The sequence below is a fragment of the Pelophylax lessonae genome, assembly GCF_965119305.1.
Source record: "Pelophylax lessonae genome assembly, chromosome: 12".
Classification (NCBI taxonomy): Eukaryota; Metazoa; Chordata; class Amphibia; order Anura; family Ranidae; genus Pelophylax; species Pelophylax lessonae.
This window is the reverse complement of record NC_138779.1, coordinates 30,185,823-30,199,692: the sequence shown is the minus strand read 5'-3', so window position 1 is coordinate 30,199,692 and position 13,870 is coordinate 30,185,823. Positions and strand designations below refer to the sequence as shown.

The window sequence follows — 13,870 nt, the reverse complement described above, 5'->3', positions numbered from 1 at the left end:
CACCAACATTATCTAAGGTCATACCTCTACCCGCTAAGGTCACATTGACAACTTTTGGGGGTCAAACCGATGCCCTCTGAGGTCACACTGACATAATCTGTCATACCCAAGTCCTCTAATGTCACATTGACAACTTTTAGAGGTCATATGCTCTACGAGGTCACACAGATGTCCAAAAAAAAGATCATACTGATGACTTCTAAGGTCGCACTGATGACCGTTAGGGTTAATATTGACACCCTGACAGTTCACAACACCCTTCGACGTCAAACTGACACCCTCTGATGTCACATGACACCCCCTTAGGTCATAACTTTTAGGGGTCATACCAATGCCCTCTGAGGTCACTCAGACATCTTCTAAGGTCACATTGCAACCTTTTGGGGGTCACACTGACATTATCTAATATCATACCTACACCCGCTAAGGTCACATTGACAACTTTTAGAGGTCATACAGTATGCGCTCTGAGGTCACCCAGACATCCTCTAAGGTCACATTGACAACTTTTAGGGGTCATACCAATGCCCTCTGAGGTCACTCAGACATCTTCTAAGATCACGTTGCAACCTTTTGGGGGTCACACTGACGCTCTTGTGAGGTCACACCAACATTATCTAAGGTCATACCTTTACCCGCTAAGGTCACATTGACAACTTTTGGGGCTCAAACCGATGCCCTCTGAGGTCACACTGACATAGTCTGTCATACCCAAGTCCTCTAATGTCACATTGACAACTTTTCAGAGGTCATATGCTCTACGAGGTCACACAGATGTCCAAAAAAAGATCATACTGATGACTTCTAAGGTCGCACTGATAACCTTTAGGGGTGATATTGACACCGTGTCAGTTCACAACACCCTTTGAGGTCAAACTGACACCCCCTGATGTCACATGACACTCCCCTTAGGTCATAACTTTTAGGGGTCATACCAATGCCCTCTGAGGTCACGCAGACATCTTCTAAGGTCACGTTGCAACCTTTTTTTAGGGGTCACACTGACGCTCTTGTGAGGTCACACCAACATTATCTAAGGTCATACCTTTACCCGCTAAGGTCACATTGACAACTTTTGGGGGTCATACCAATGCCCTCTGAGGTCACTCAGACATCCTCTAAGGTCACATTGCAACCTTTAGGGGTTACATTGACACTCTTGGGAGGTCACACCAACATTATCTTTACCCGATAAGGTCACATTGACAACTTTTGGGGATCATAACGATGCCCTCTGAGGTCACACTGACATAGTTTATCATACCCAAGTCCTCTAATGTCACATTGACAACTTTTAGAGGTCATATGCTCTACGAGGTCACACAGATGTCCAAAAAAAAGATCATACTGATGACTTCTAAGGTCGCACTGATGACCTTTAGGGTTAATATTGACACCCTGACAGTTCACAACACCCTTCGACGTCAAACTGACACCCTCTGATGTCACATGACACCCCCTTAGGTCATAACTTTTAGAGGTCATACCAATACCCTCTGAGGTCACTCAGACATCCTCTAAGGTCACATTGCAACCTTTAGGGGTTACACCGACACTCTTGTGAGGTCACACCAACATTATCTTTACCCATTAAGGTCACATTGACAACTTTTGGGGGTCATACCGATGCCCTCTGAGGTCACACTGACATAGTTTGTCATACCCAAGTCCTCCAATGTCACATTGACAACTTTAAGAGGTCATATGCGCTCTGACGTCACACAGATGTACAGTAACGTCATACTGATGAACTCTATGGTCGCACTGATGACCTTTAGGGGTCATATTAATGATTCTAGAGGTACATAACTCCCTGTGAGGTCCTACTTATGTCCCCTGAGGTCACATGATCTCTGGGGTATCATTGACAACCCTTAGGGCTCACCCTGTTGTACGCTATTCTCTATCTTCCTCTCAGGTAATTGCGCCGTCCGTTCTCACGGCTCACTAGGCCCCAATCATCCCACGGAGAATCAGGAAAAAAACAGCTCCTTACCAGCGCCACCTGCCGCTGAGGAGGACTAGGAAGTCCCACACACCTTCCCGCCAACGTGCTGTGTAGCGCGTCATGACGTTCTGCCCGGGCGAAGTTAGGGGGCGGGTCTTTATATAAGGCCCCGCCCAAGCGTTCCTAACGGTGTATGCGTGCAGAGAGCGGGAGATGGCGGAGGGAATTTGCAGAGGACGAGGCCGGGGGGCCTTGGCGGGCCGCATGGAGAAGTGGAACCCCTTTAGGGAGCCCAGCGACCTGCAGAACAATAATGTGAGTGTATAGAGAGCACAGGTGGAGGTCTTACATCCAGACTGGTGGAGGATTATAACTGCGTCACACGGGGAGCGGAGGCGGCTCATGGGTGCTCAGGGTATGACAACCCTGGAATTGTCACTACTTGTGCAGGCCTATAATAATACTCCCCTCCCCCACCATATATAACTGTGCTGGGAAACCTCTCACCCCTTTCCTCTCTCCGCAATATGGAAGAGCAAAATATAGGCCTAACAGGTGTGACCCCAGTGTGGAAATTTCCATGTGCTTCCTCTCCTGAGCGAGGCCTTCTTAGGTGTCCCCAGTGGAAGCTTCTTCCTGTTCTGGTGACAACAGCGTTTTGAATTTTCCTGTGGGAATGATCCCCCTAATAAAGTATATCTCTCATGCAGAGGGGAAATATGGCAATAAAAACACGGCAGGGGGCCCCACTTGTCCCCACAGATTATTCAGAGGTAGGTGGACTGAAATAGCCTGAGAAAAGTTGTACAAGGTCCTCTGTATGACTGGGAGTCCTTTACAGGAGGAGCCGGGGCCCTTCACTCCAGAGACTGCATAGACCAGGGGGCTACAATGGGACAGTTTGCAGCCCTTAGACCTTTAGGGTGTGGGTGGGAGGAGCTAGCAGTGCCTGACCACCCAGCCCCATTCCACACAACCAACCCCCCCATCAGGTGTGGGAGGAGCAGTTACCCCCCCCCATTGTCGGATGGGAGGAGCGGTGCCCCCCCCCCCCATTGTCGGATGGGAGGAGCGGTGCCCCCCCCCCCCATTGTCGGATGGGAGGAGCGGTGCCCCCCCCCCCCCATTGTCGGATGGGAGGAGCGGTGCCCCCCCCCCCATTGTCGGATGGGAGGAGCGGTGCCCCCCCCCCCATTGTCGGATGGGAGGAGTGGTGCCCCCCCCCCCCCCCATTGTCGGATGGGAGGAGTGGTGCCCCCCCCCCCCCCCCCCCCATTGTCGGATGGGAGGAGTGGTGCCCCCCCCCCCCCCCCATTGTCGGATGGGAGGAGTGGTGCCCCCCCCCCCCCCCATTGTCGGATGGGAGGAGTGGTGCCCCCCCCCCCCCATTGTCGGATGGGAGGAGTGGTGCCCCCCCCCCATTGTCGGATGGGAGGAGTGGTGCCCCCCCCCATTGTCGGATGGGAGGAGTGGTGCCCCCCCATTGTCGGATGGGAGGAGCGGTGCGCCCCCCCCCCCCCATTGTCGGATGGGAGGAGCGGTGCCCCCCCCCCATTGTCGGATGGGAGGAGCGGTGCCCCCCCCCCCCATTGTCGGATGGGAGGAGCGGTGCCCCCCCCCCCATTGTCGGATGGGAGGAGTGGTGCCCCCCCCCCATTGTCGGATGGGAGGAGTGGTGCCCCCCCATTGTCGGATGGGAGGAGCGGTGCGCCCCCCCCCCCCCCATTGTCGGATGGGAGGAGCGGTGCCCCCCCCCATTGTCGGATGGGAGGAGCGGTGCCCCCCCCCCCCGTAGTTGGATGGGAGGAGCGGTGCCCCCCCCGTAGTTGGATGGGAGGAGCGGTGCCCCCCCCGTAGTTGGATGGGAGGAGCGGTGCCCCCCCCCACAGTTAGAATCACTCCCCTAGGGTCACATGTAACCCCTTGATCACCTATACTGTTAACCCCCTCCCAGCTAGTGTCATTAGTACAGTAACAGTGCAGATTTTAGCACTGATTACTGTAGTAATGTCACCGGTACCCCCAAAAGTTTAAAAAATGTCAGTTAGGGGTCCGATCTGTCCGCCGCAATGTCGAAATCCCAAAAAACGCAGATTGCCAGCATTACTAGTAAAAAAAAAAAACATTAAAAATGACATAAATCTCTCCCATAGTTAGTAGACGCAATAACTTTTGCGCTAACCAATCAAAATACACTTATTGCAATTTTCTTTTTTTTTTTATTTTACCAAAAATATGTAGCAGAAAACAAATTGGCCTAAAATGTTAAAAAAATTAGATTTCTCTTACGTCCTCCGACAGTCGCCGCCTCTTCATATTCGTCACATATGGGGTATTAGACTTTGCTCCGAAGGAGTATCTAGGCAACAGAATATGTTAACAATAAAGCTTTTAACATATCCCACCCTCAAGGGGTGGTCCCCTCAGTCAATACCCTCCTACTTCCTGCAACCATATCTCAGTTTTAATGTCTAGCTTGTCAGGATATTGTCTTGCCTTCGTTGTGCACGAAGCCTAAACTTCCAAAGGAGGTGAGATTGCACTCTCTGGATGTTGTTCGGGCGATTAGGGTTTACCTTAATTCGACTGAGTCTTTTCGAAAGACGGACTCCTTGTTTGTTCTTCCAGAGGGTCCTCGGAAGGGCATGGCGGCTTCGGCCTCTACCATCGCCAAATGGATCAGGCAGACCATTGAACAGGCCTATGCCTTGCAGGGGAAGGTTCCCCCTGTGCCTGTGAAGGCGCACTCTACTAGATCTCTGAGTACGTCTTGGGCCTGTCGTCATGGGGCTTCTGTAGCCCAGGTGTGTAAGGCGGCGACTTGGTCGACCGTGCACACTTTCACAAAATTCTACAAAGTAGATGTTCAGGCATCGGCAGATGCTTCCTTTGGCCGCAAGGTTCTTAGTGCGGCTGTTCCCTAGGGTCCCTTGTTGGGGACTCCTGGCTGTTGGGATAAGTTTTGTATCCCCTGGTTTTTTGTCTTTTCCTGGGTTGTTGCTCCTGTTGAGCACTTGTTTTTTGCTGTTGCCCAGCTGGTTTCCTACCTTTGGTAAGGTTCCTTCTTTGATGCGGAGACTGCGTTGCCTTTCGGCGCGGATGCGTTTCCCACCCCTCATGTTTGCACTGCTTTGGGACGTCCCCATATGTGACGAATATGAAGAGGCGGCGACTGTCGGAGGACGTAAGAGAAAACGGAATTTTTGTAAAATCTTACCTGTAAAATTCCTTTCTCTGAGTCCTCCGACAGTCGCCGCCCCCGCCCCTCTTTTGGGGTTTGATTGTATACTCTACTGCTATTCCACTAAAACTGAGATATGGTTGCAGGAAGTAGGAGGGTATTGACTGAGGGGACCACCCCTTGAGGGTGGGATATGTTAAAAGCTTTATTGTTAACATATTCTGTTGCCTAGCTACTCCTTCGGAGCAAAGTCTAATACCCCATATGTGACGAATATGAAGAGGCGGCGACTGTCGGAGGACTCAGAGAAAGGAATTTTACAGGTAAGATTTTACAAAAATTCCGTTTTTTTTTTTTTTCTTTTGAGAATGTCATATAGCAGAATGTAAAAAATAGTTTTTTTTTTTTTTTTTTTTGAAAAATTGTTGCTCTTTTTGTTAATAGCGCAAAATAAATATCGCAGAGGTGATCAAATACCACCAAAAAGCTCTATTTGTGGGGAAAAAATAACATAAATTTAGTTTGGGTATAGTCGCATGACTGCGCAATAGTCCAATAAAGTAACGCAGTGCTGAATTGCAAAATAGGGCCTAGTAATTAGAGGGGCAAATCTGGTCCAGAAGTGGATAATAGGTTTTCCATTAATTTTAATAGGGATTTTTGTTTGGGGGGGGGGGGGGTTGTCTTTACTGCACCAAAAATGCAGCTTGCAGGACATGGAAAAATGCAACTGACCAGCCTGAAGAGTACCATTGGATTTAATGGTCAATGTTTTTATTTTTTAAGCCCCGTACACACACGCAGATTGTCTTCATACAAACGTCGGCGGACGAAAGATCTGCCGATTGTATGCGTGTTAGTATGGTGCCTCCGACAGCTGTCTGCACACAATCTGCGGACAAGAGTCTTTCTTGCAAACATGAAAATTTTTGTCTGCAGACACCAGAACGGACAATTGTTTGCCTGTCAGTACAGAAATCAGCCGACAGACCGCAGATTTGCAAGACTGGGCATGCTCAGAAAATAAAAAACACAGGGAAAGTTAACCATTACATGACATCACTTCTGCAGTCAGCTGAAGTCTGCAGACAAAATTCTTGTGCTGTCCTTGTGCTGTCTTTGCACTTTTCAACAGACACCGACATCCCGGGGAGAAAAGATGAACATTTGTATGACGACGATCTGCGTGTGTGTATGGGGCTTTACACTAACAGAAGAAAAACTGATCAGTGTGAAAGCAGCCTTGCAGAGAATTACAAGTAAGGCCTCTTGCACACGATACTCCTGTTTGAGCATCTTGCAGCTTAAAAAAGCTCAGTACAGCTTTTATTTTTTCTAAGCGAAAATACAGCCCATTAATTGTAATGTGCCTATGCACACAGGCGTGTAAACAAGCGGCTGTACATTCTTCAGTAAAAACAAAATGGACAAATCTGCATTTTTGGTAAATATAAGTAATTTTAAGCCTCAATGCACCAAATACCGTATTTATTGGCGTATAACACGCGTCGGCGTATAACACGCACCTCAGTATTTGGAAGAGAAATTTCAGGAAAAAAAGCTTAAATTTAAAATAAACAGCTTTGAACTCAGAACATTTTTTTTTTTTTTATCAAATGACATCTCACCAGTGTCCCTATAGGCAGCCTCATCAGCAGTGTCCCTATAGGCAGCCTCATCAGCAGTGTCTGTCCCTATCCCTATATGCAGCCTCATCAGCAGTGAACTATCCGAATCGGTTTTTTAAAAAAAGCTGGGAAGCAGCGCAGAGAGCAGAAGAAGCGGGCCGGCCGAGGAGAAGGAAGGACGAGCTGTCATAAGAGCAGAAGGGGGGCGGGCCGAAGAGAAGGGAGAACGAGCGAGCGCAGTCATCGGAAGTCCCGCCTCCTCTGCCGAGACATAAGACATCTGTCATAGGCGGGACTTTCGATGACTACGCTCGCTCGTTCTCCCTTCTCCTCGGCCCGGCCCGCCCCTTCTGCTCTTCTGACAGCTCGTCCTTCCTTCTCCTCGGCTGGCCCGCCCCTTCTGCCCTCGGCGCTGCTTCCTGGGCTTTTTTTTTTTTTTTTTTTTTTTCATATCTGTATAACACGCACTGCTGCTTTTTCCTCCATTTTTAGGAGGAAAAAGTGCATGTTATACGCCGATAAATACGGTACATTTAAAAAAAACATCTGGAATAAGTAGATGCTCAAACAGGAGTATTGTGTGCAAGAGGCCTTTATTTTAGCAACAAAAAAGCTGTACTGAGCGTTTTCAAGCTGCAGTGTGCAAGAGGCCTAATGTGAGAAGCTTGCAGTTGTGCTCTTGAGAAAAGTAAGGGTAGGGGGTGGGCAGAGAATTGCAGTACATAGAAATCACTTTCTTCAGAATTTGGTATAATTGTCTATTGTAGCTTCTCCAACTTTTTTTGTGATAATTTTTATTTTTTCCCATTTTACAGATTATTGGTTTTGCTGCTCCAAAGAATACAAAGTTAGCAGGTACGACTGGACTGTGGTGGGTGGGGGGGAATAGTAGTGGGACTATATCAGTATGTGACAACATGCTATAGCCGATAGTTTGTGGACACCTAACCATTACATCTAGGGCTGCACGATATTGGGGGGGGGGGGGGGGAAGTACATTGCGATATTTGGTTTTCAACGATGTATATCGTGATATTTCTCTGGGTGGAATGCAGAAGACACTGATGGTGTGGATTAGGCAGAGTCGGGACATAGGAGGTAGAAGAAGTTAGAACACAGCCCGACATGAGTGGAGCAGCCACAGCTCCTCACTGTCCTGTCTGGAGCTCAGGATCAGATGGTGACCCGTCAGGCACAGGGTCCCGCCCACTGGCAGGTGGAAAGGTCGGTACAGGACCACCTTGTCCACCCGGGGGGTTTTGATCAGCTCTGCGAACTCCATAGCAGACACCAGAGGATCCCTGTCACTGTCCTCTCATCACCGGTACTACACCTGACACAGCGCTCCCCCTCCCTCACCCGGAGACGAGTTTCCCCTTGCTTTTCGCTGTGATCCCAGCTCTGCCTCTAGTCTCCAGCAGACCATTACTCCGCCCTGCTCTGCCCATTGTCTCTCCATTGACTCTATTTACAACACATTACAGCCTGATCCTGCCCCCGATGCAGCCAGGAGAGACAATGGGCAGAGTAATGGTCGGCTGGAGACTAGAGGCAGAGCTGGGAGGGCTGGAGGGGCGGAGTTCCGATCACAGCCGAAAGCAAGGGGAAACTTGTTTGTGTCGGCTGCCTGCACAATATGGTGTCTTCGGCGATATGAATATCGCCTGCAGAACGATAGTCGATATCACATCGACTATCGTTCAGCCCTAATAACATCTATACACATCACATCCATAGAAACCTTTAGGATATCTTATTCCAAAACAAAGGTCATTATTTCACAGCTTCAACATCCTCCACGCCTCTCGTAAGGCTTTTCACTTTGTAAGTAGTGTCTGTTGATTTGGTTCCTTTTTGGCAAAATGCATTTGTGAGGTGTCGGGTACTGATATTGACTGGAGAAGAGGGCACTTTCATAGGATAGAAAATGATCTTCCCCGAACTGTTAGCACAATTGTCTGAAATGATTAGTACATGATTTTGTAGTAGTAACCAGTTGCAGTCTGTCTACAGTACATTTACTGTGGGCAGCACACGCAGGCTGAGCCAGGTACGTGTATGTGATCCAGCCTGGGGTATGCTGCTCCTGCAACCGCTGTGTCCACCTTACACAGTGGATTGCAGCTCCCGGTACGTGGCTGCCTTGGGCTGCCTGCAAATCATGTGATTGCAAGGTTAAGAAGGCTGTTGTGAATGTCATAACAGCTGTGCTTTCTATAGTGATGCTTTGATTGCCCCACAGCTTTCATATGGTACCTGGACCAATCACGGCACCTTGTACCATGTGATTGACTGCTAATGGCAGATCACTAATAATCACAACTGTTACAAATGTAACCTATTCCGTTGAAAACATTGCTGTTACATTGATAATCATTGTAAGTAATGACACTCATAGTGTGTGTGTGGGGGGGAAGGAGACTCGTGGGGACACATGACCTGGCACCAGAGTCCGTGTCATGGGATCTTACCTACACGCTCTGCTGGATTGGGAAGTACACTGCCCCCTTTTCCCTCACTGGATTTAGGGTGGGGGCGTATGTGCTCCCTGGGAAGGTCAGCCCTCCTGCCTCTCCCTTGTGGCTGCTCCCCCCTCCTAGCTGCAAGTCAGCCTATGGTGCTTCTTTGGAGCATCCCTGGGCTGGAAGGGGTGCTGGGTGCCCTCTTACTGGGGTTTCTTAGGTGCTGTTGTCTGCAGGGGGGTTAAAGCGGAGTTCCACCCTGGATTTTTTTTTTTTTTTTTTAATACCCCCGGGACAGTCAGGGCTAGTGCATTCCACAATGGCTAGCCTCTGATCTGTCCCGGGTTGCACTTACCTGTTAGGACAAATACTTTGCAAACGTCTTGTCCAGCACTGCCATCTCAGATGTGGGCAGCTTGAAGCCAGCGAGATCCTCTTCGGCGTCTTCTTCCGCCTTCTTTGGTCCCACGATGCTCTGCGCCGGCCCCGACGTCACTTCCGGGTCGCGCGCATCATCCCTCTACAGCTTCTGGGCATGCCCAGAAGCTGTTTAGAAGGGGATGACGCGCGCGACCCGGAACTGACGTCGGGGCCGGTGCAGGCGCAATGATTCCTGGGAGCTATGACGTCCAGCTCCCAGGAATCATTGCAGAGCCAGGAAGTGACGACGGGCCGCGGCCGAGGAAGGAGGAAGAAGGAAGTAAGGTAAGTATTTTTTCTTCGCTACGAGGTAGGTTAAAAAAAAAAAAAAAATATGCGATTATCCATTTCTTTTTCAGGTGACCCGGAGCGAGAAGATGGAGGTAAGTATAAAAATAGGGTGGAACTCCACTTTAAGGGGGTGCTGCTGTTTTTTTCTCAGTCATGTGGCTCTGGATCAGCCAGCAGTAATGTTTTTGGTAATTCTGCCGGCAGTTTTGCTGGTGACTGCGCCCATGGGCATTGGAGGGGTGGCTGGACAGGTTGGCAGCCATGTTTTTGTAGGCTAGGGCAGCGGCTGTATTTCTTTTTCCCTAGTAGTTTGTGGGAGACTGTCTCCAGGACTCTAAAGTGTGTTGGTTTGTCCACTGGAATTGGCTGTAGCTTGTGGAGGGCAGACAGGACTAGTGGGTAGGTGGGGAGTCCTCCCTTTGGAAAATCTTCCTCTCTGCAGGCTTAGTCAGTGTCTGTCTTGGGGGCCCATGGGGGGGGTCCCAATGGAATCATGTTTTAAATCCCCCCCCCCCCCCAACCCTCTTGGACTGGGCGGGTTTCTCTGTCGTTGGATGCCCAGGAATAATAGTGTGTTGCTAAAGTGGGAGGTGGCATTTGGCCGCAAGGCGAGTAAGACATGCCCTCCCCCATCACCCTCGTACTTGTATGTCTCTGAGCCCAAGTCGGCCTTGTTTTGCTGTGAACCCTGGCAACGCACCCTCATTTTCGACAGATGAAAAGGACAGGGCTTCGTCCGTTATTCAGTAGAGGATGTTTAGTCTCCGCTCTCATCACAGCTGTGTGGGAGACTCCTAACATTGAGGGTGTCTGAGGTACCTGTCCTTTTTTTGGTACACACAAGGCCAGGTCTGCTAAGTTGTTGTTTTTTGTTTTTTGTTTTTTTTTCTTCCTTATCCTGCGTAGTTAGACAGATTTGGTTCCCAGACGCTTTGCGGTACCCTACCTTTTTTGCGATGGCCCTTCTCAAAAAGTTGACCTCTCTGCCAGTGGTGGATACAACCCACTTTTTCATGGCTTATCAAGGCTATGGTAAATCCAGTGAAGGAGTTTGGAGTCGTTTGTTCCCAGACTTTAACCGATAGGCCCAAAGGTCTGCGACAGTCTTTGAACTCTAGCTAGGTTCCCCAAGCGTATGTCACTCTGGTGGATCAGCTGATTCAGGGACTACAATACATTTGACGCAGCCCTGCTGCTCTAAGCTCTCCTTTTTGGCAGTGGTACTTGGGTGAGTTATGTGGCTTAAATGTTGGTCTGTGGACCAGACTTCAAAAAAGGCCTTGGCAGACCTGCCTTTACACAGGGACTGCCTGTTTGGAGCTATGTTGGATGACATAAGAACCTTACTGGGGCGAGAGCACCTTCCTTCCTCAAGCCAAGAAGGGGAATGAGGCTAGGCACAAGTAAAGATTGGCCTTCGCTGTGCACAAGCATCTTTTTCATTCTTCTGGTTCCTTGGATAAATGCTCCAAGCCCTACAAGACTCTTGCTGGTGGTGCCAGACTATCTTGGACCCAGAAGTCCTCCAAGCCTGAGGGTGTCGTGGCAGAGCCTGACATGTAGAGGAATGTCTCACCGGATGAAGAGTCTGGAACTATGTGCGATCCCAGGACAGGGATGCTGACAGGATATATTAGCAGGACACAGGTTCACCAGTGCTAGCCGGTATTCACCAGGGCCCCTGATGGTGGGGATGGATTTCACTGCGTGCTAACACCAGGTCGCGGTCCTCTGGATTCCGCAGCCAGGTCAATAGCAGGTCCAGTTCCAATAGCTGGTAGCGGATAAGCAGATCAGGGTGAGGCAGAAGAGTAGTCAAGACAAGCTGAGGTCAGGGTGGGCAGCACGTAATCGAGGTCGAAGGCAAGCCGGGTCAGATCAGGAACAGCAGGTAATTTCAGGTACAGGAAACGGGAGAGGTCAAGATCACACAGCAAGGATTCAGTGTGACCACTGCCCTTTAAATAGGATGTTTGGCTCCAATTATGATGGGTAGCCTCGGACTGTTCCAGGCGCCTCCTGCGTACGCGCAGGCGCATAGGCGTTCGTCGGTTTTCGGCGCCGGTGCGCCTGCGCATAATAGTGAATCCCTGACAGTGGGTATATCCACTTTTTGAGGCTCACCAATGGTTTACATCTTGTGGTGAACCCTCTGTATTCACTCTGGTGAAGTCGTCTCTTGATGTTGACACATACACCTACCTCCTGGAGAGTGTTCTTGATCTGGCCAACTTTTGTGAAGGGTGATTTCTTCACCAGGGAAAGAATTCTTCAGTCATCCACCACAGTTGTTTTTCGTGGTCTTCGGGGTCTTTTGGTGTTGCTGAGCTCACCGGTGCGTTCTTTCTTTTTAAGGATGTTCCAAACAGTTGATTTGGCCACACCTAATGTTTTTGCTATCTCTCTGATGGGTTTGTTTTGCTTTTTCAGCCTAATGATGGCTTGCTTCACTGATAGTGACAGCTCTTTGGATCTCGTATGGAGAGTTGACAGCAATAGATTCCAAATGCAAATGGCACACTTGAAATGAACTCTGGACCTTTTTTATCTGCCCCTTGTAAATGGGATAATGGGGGAATAACGCACACCTGGCCATGGAAAAGCTGAGCAGCCAATTGACCCATTACTTTTGGTCACTTTAAAAAGTGGGAGGCACATAAAGAAACTGTTGTAATTCCTACACCGTTCACCTGATTTGGATGTAATTGCCCTCAAATTTAAGCTGAAAGTCTGCAGTTAAAGCACATCTTGTTTCATTTTAATCCATTGTGGTGGTGTATAGAGCGAAAAAGCTTAGAATTGAGTCGGTGTCCCAATATTTATGGACCTGAAAAAATATATATATTCATTTGGGTGTATTGTTGCATGACCGGATAAAACCTTGTTAACTCTACTTTTTTTTTTTTTTTTTTTTTTCACTAGAAACACCTGAGCTTAAAAAAATTTGAAGGTCTACCTAGTACCTACTGTTTAGCAACAGGCCCCAAATGGTGTGGGTGTTTTTTTTTTCTTTTTTTCCAATGTAATTTTGCATCTTTAACATGTCATTTTGTTTAGGTAAATACTGCCGTGATGAAGATGATGAATATGGTAAGTGTTTTTAATATAGATTTTGCTTTATCTTCAATTTAAACTTGGTGCTCTAGCCAGTAAGTTTGTTGTCCTACAGATGTAGCTAGAGGGATGAGACTGTTAGGATTTCATGTAGTGGTAGTGATCAACATAATAGTGACAAACAACCTGAATTAAAAATATAAAGTGTAATGATATTCTGTACTGGACATACATACCAAAAGCTGTAGCAAGTGGCCATGTTCAGTCATTATAGGTCAGCTAGGACAGTCTTGCAGAACAGTTACACATTGCTGCAGTGATTACCCCCCCCCCCCTCCTCCTATAATTCATGGAATGAATAGGTTTTACACTTCAAAGAACCCTTATCTCAACTCATCAGAAACCAGCACTTAGGCCTGTGCAGAGCTGAAAACGGTTAAATGAGTCCTGGCAGGATGCTTGTTTCTGCTGTCCAGGCCTAGTGTAAAACGATGACCAGATCCATTCAGGATACCCAGAACTAATGGGGGATCGTAAAAAGTAGGGATGCACCGAAATTTCGGCCACCTAAATTATCGGCCGAAAATTAGCCTATCCCATTTCGGCCGATAATGGGTTAACATTGCCGAAATGAATATGGCCGCCGTGAGGAAGGAGGAGGGCGCAGGGCAGGTTTTAAAAGTCCCGCCTCTGGCCGGCCGCCCGCCTCTCAATGACGTCCCTATGTGTGCATGAATGAAGGGACATACCAGGCGGAAGGGTGGGGCGAGCGGCCGCTATAGATATAACTATGTGATCCTTCCCTGTCAGCTCAGCGGGACTGTGTGTGAATGATAACTGAGCTGACCTGACACCGGGCGGGGGGGAGCGGCCGCTAATAGCTGTA

General features: G+C 48.9%; 1 protein-coding gene across 1 annotated transcript in view; it reads left to right on the top strand.

The window, feature by feature from the left end:
- Positions 1 to 2,161: 2,161 nt before the first annotated feature.
- Positions 2,162 to 13,870, top strand: part of LOC309568832 (ATP-dependent RNA helicase DDX25-like) — a gene marked incomplete at both ends in the record, with an annotated part of 97,507 nt that continues 85,798 nt past the window's right edge. The window contains 3 exons of the mRNA XM_082274618.1: positions 2,162 to 2,263; positions 7,573 to 7,612; positions 12,988 to 13,020. Coding sequence (XP_082130744.1) covers positions 2,162 to 2,263; positions 7,573 to 7,612; positions 12,988 to 13,020 — 175 coding nt within the window. The remainder of the gene's footprint in view (positions 2,264 to 7,572; positions 7,613 to 12,987; positions 13,021 to 13,870) is intronic.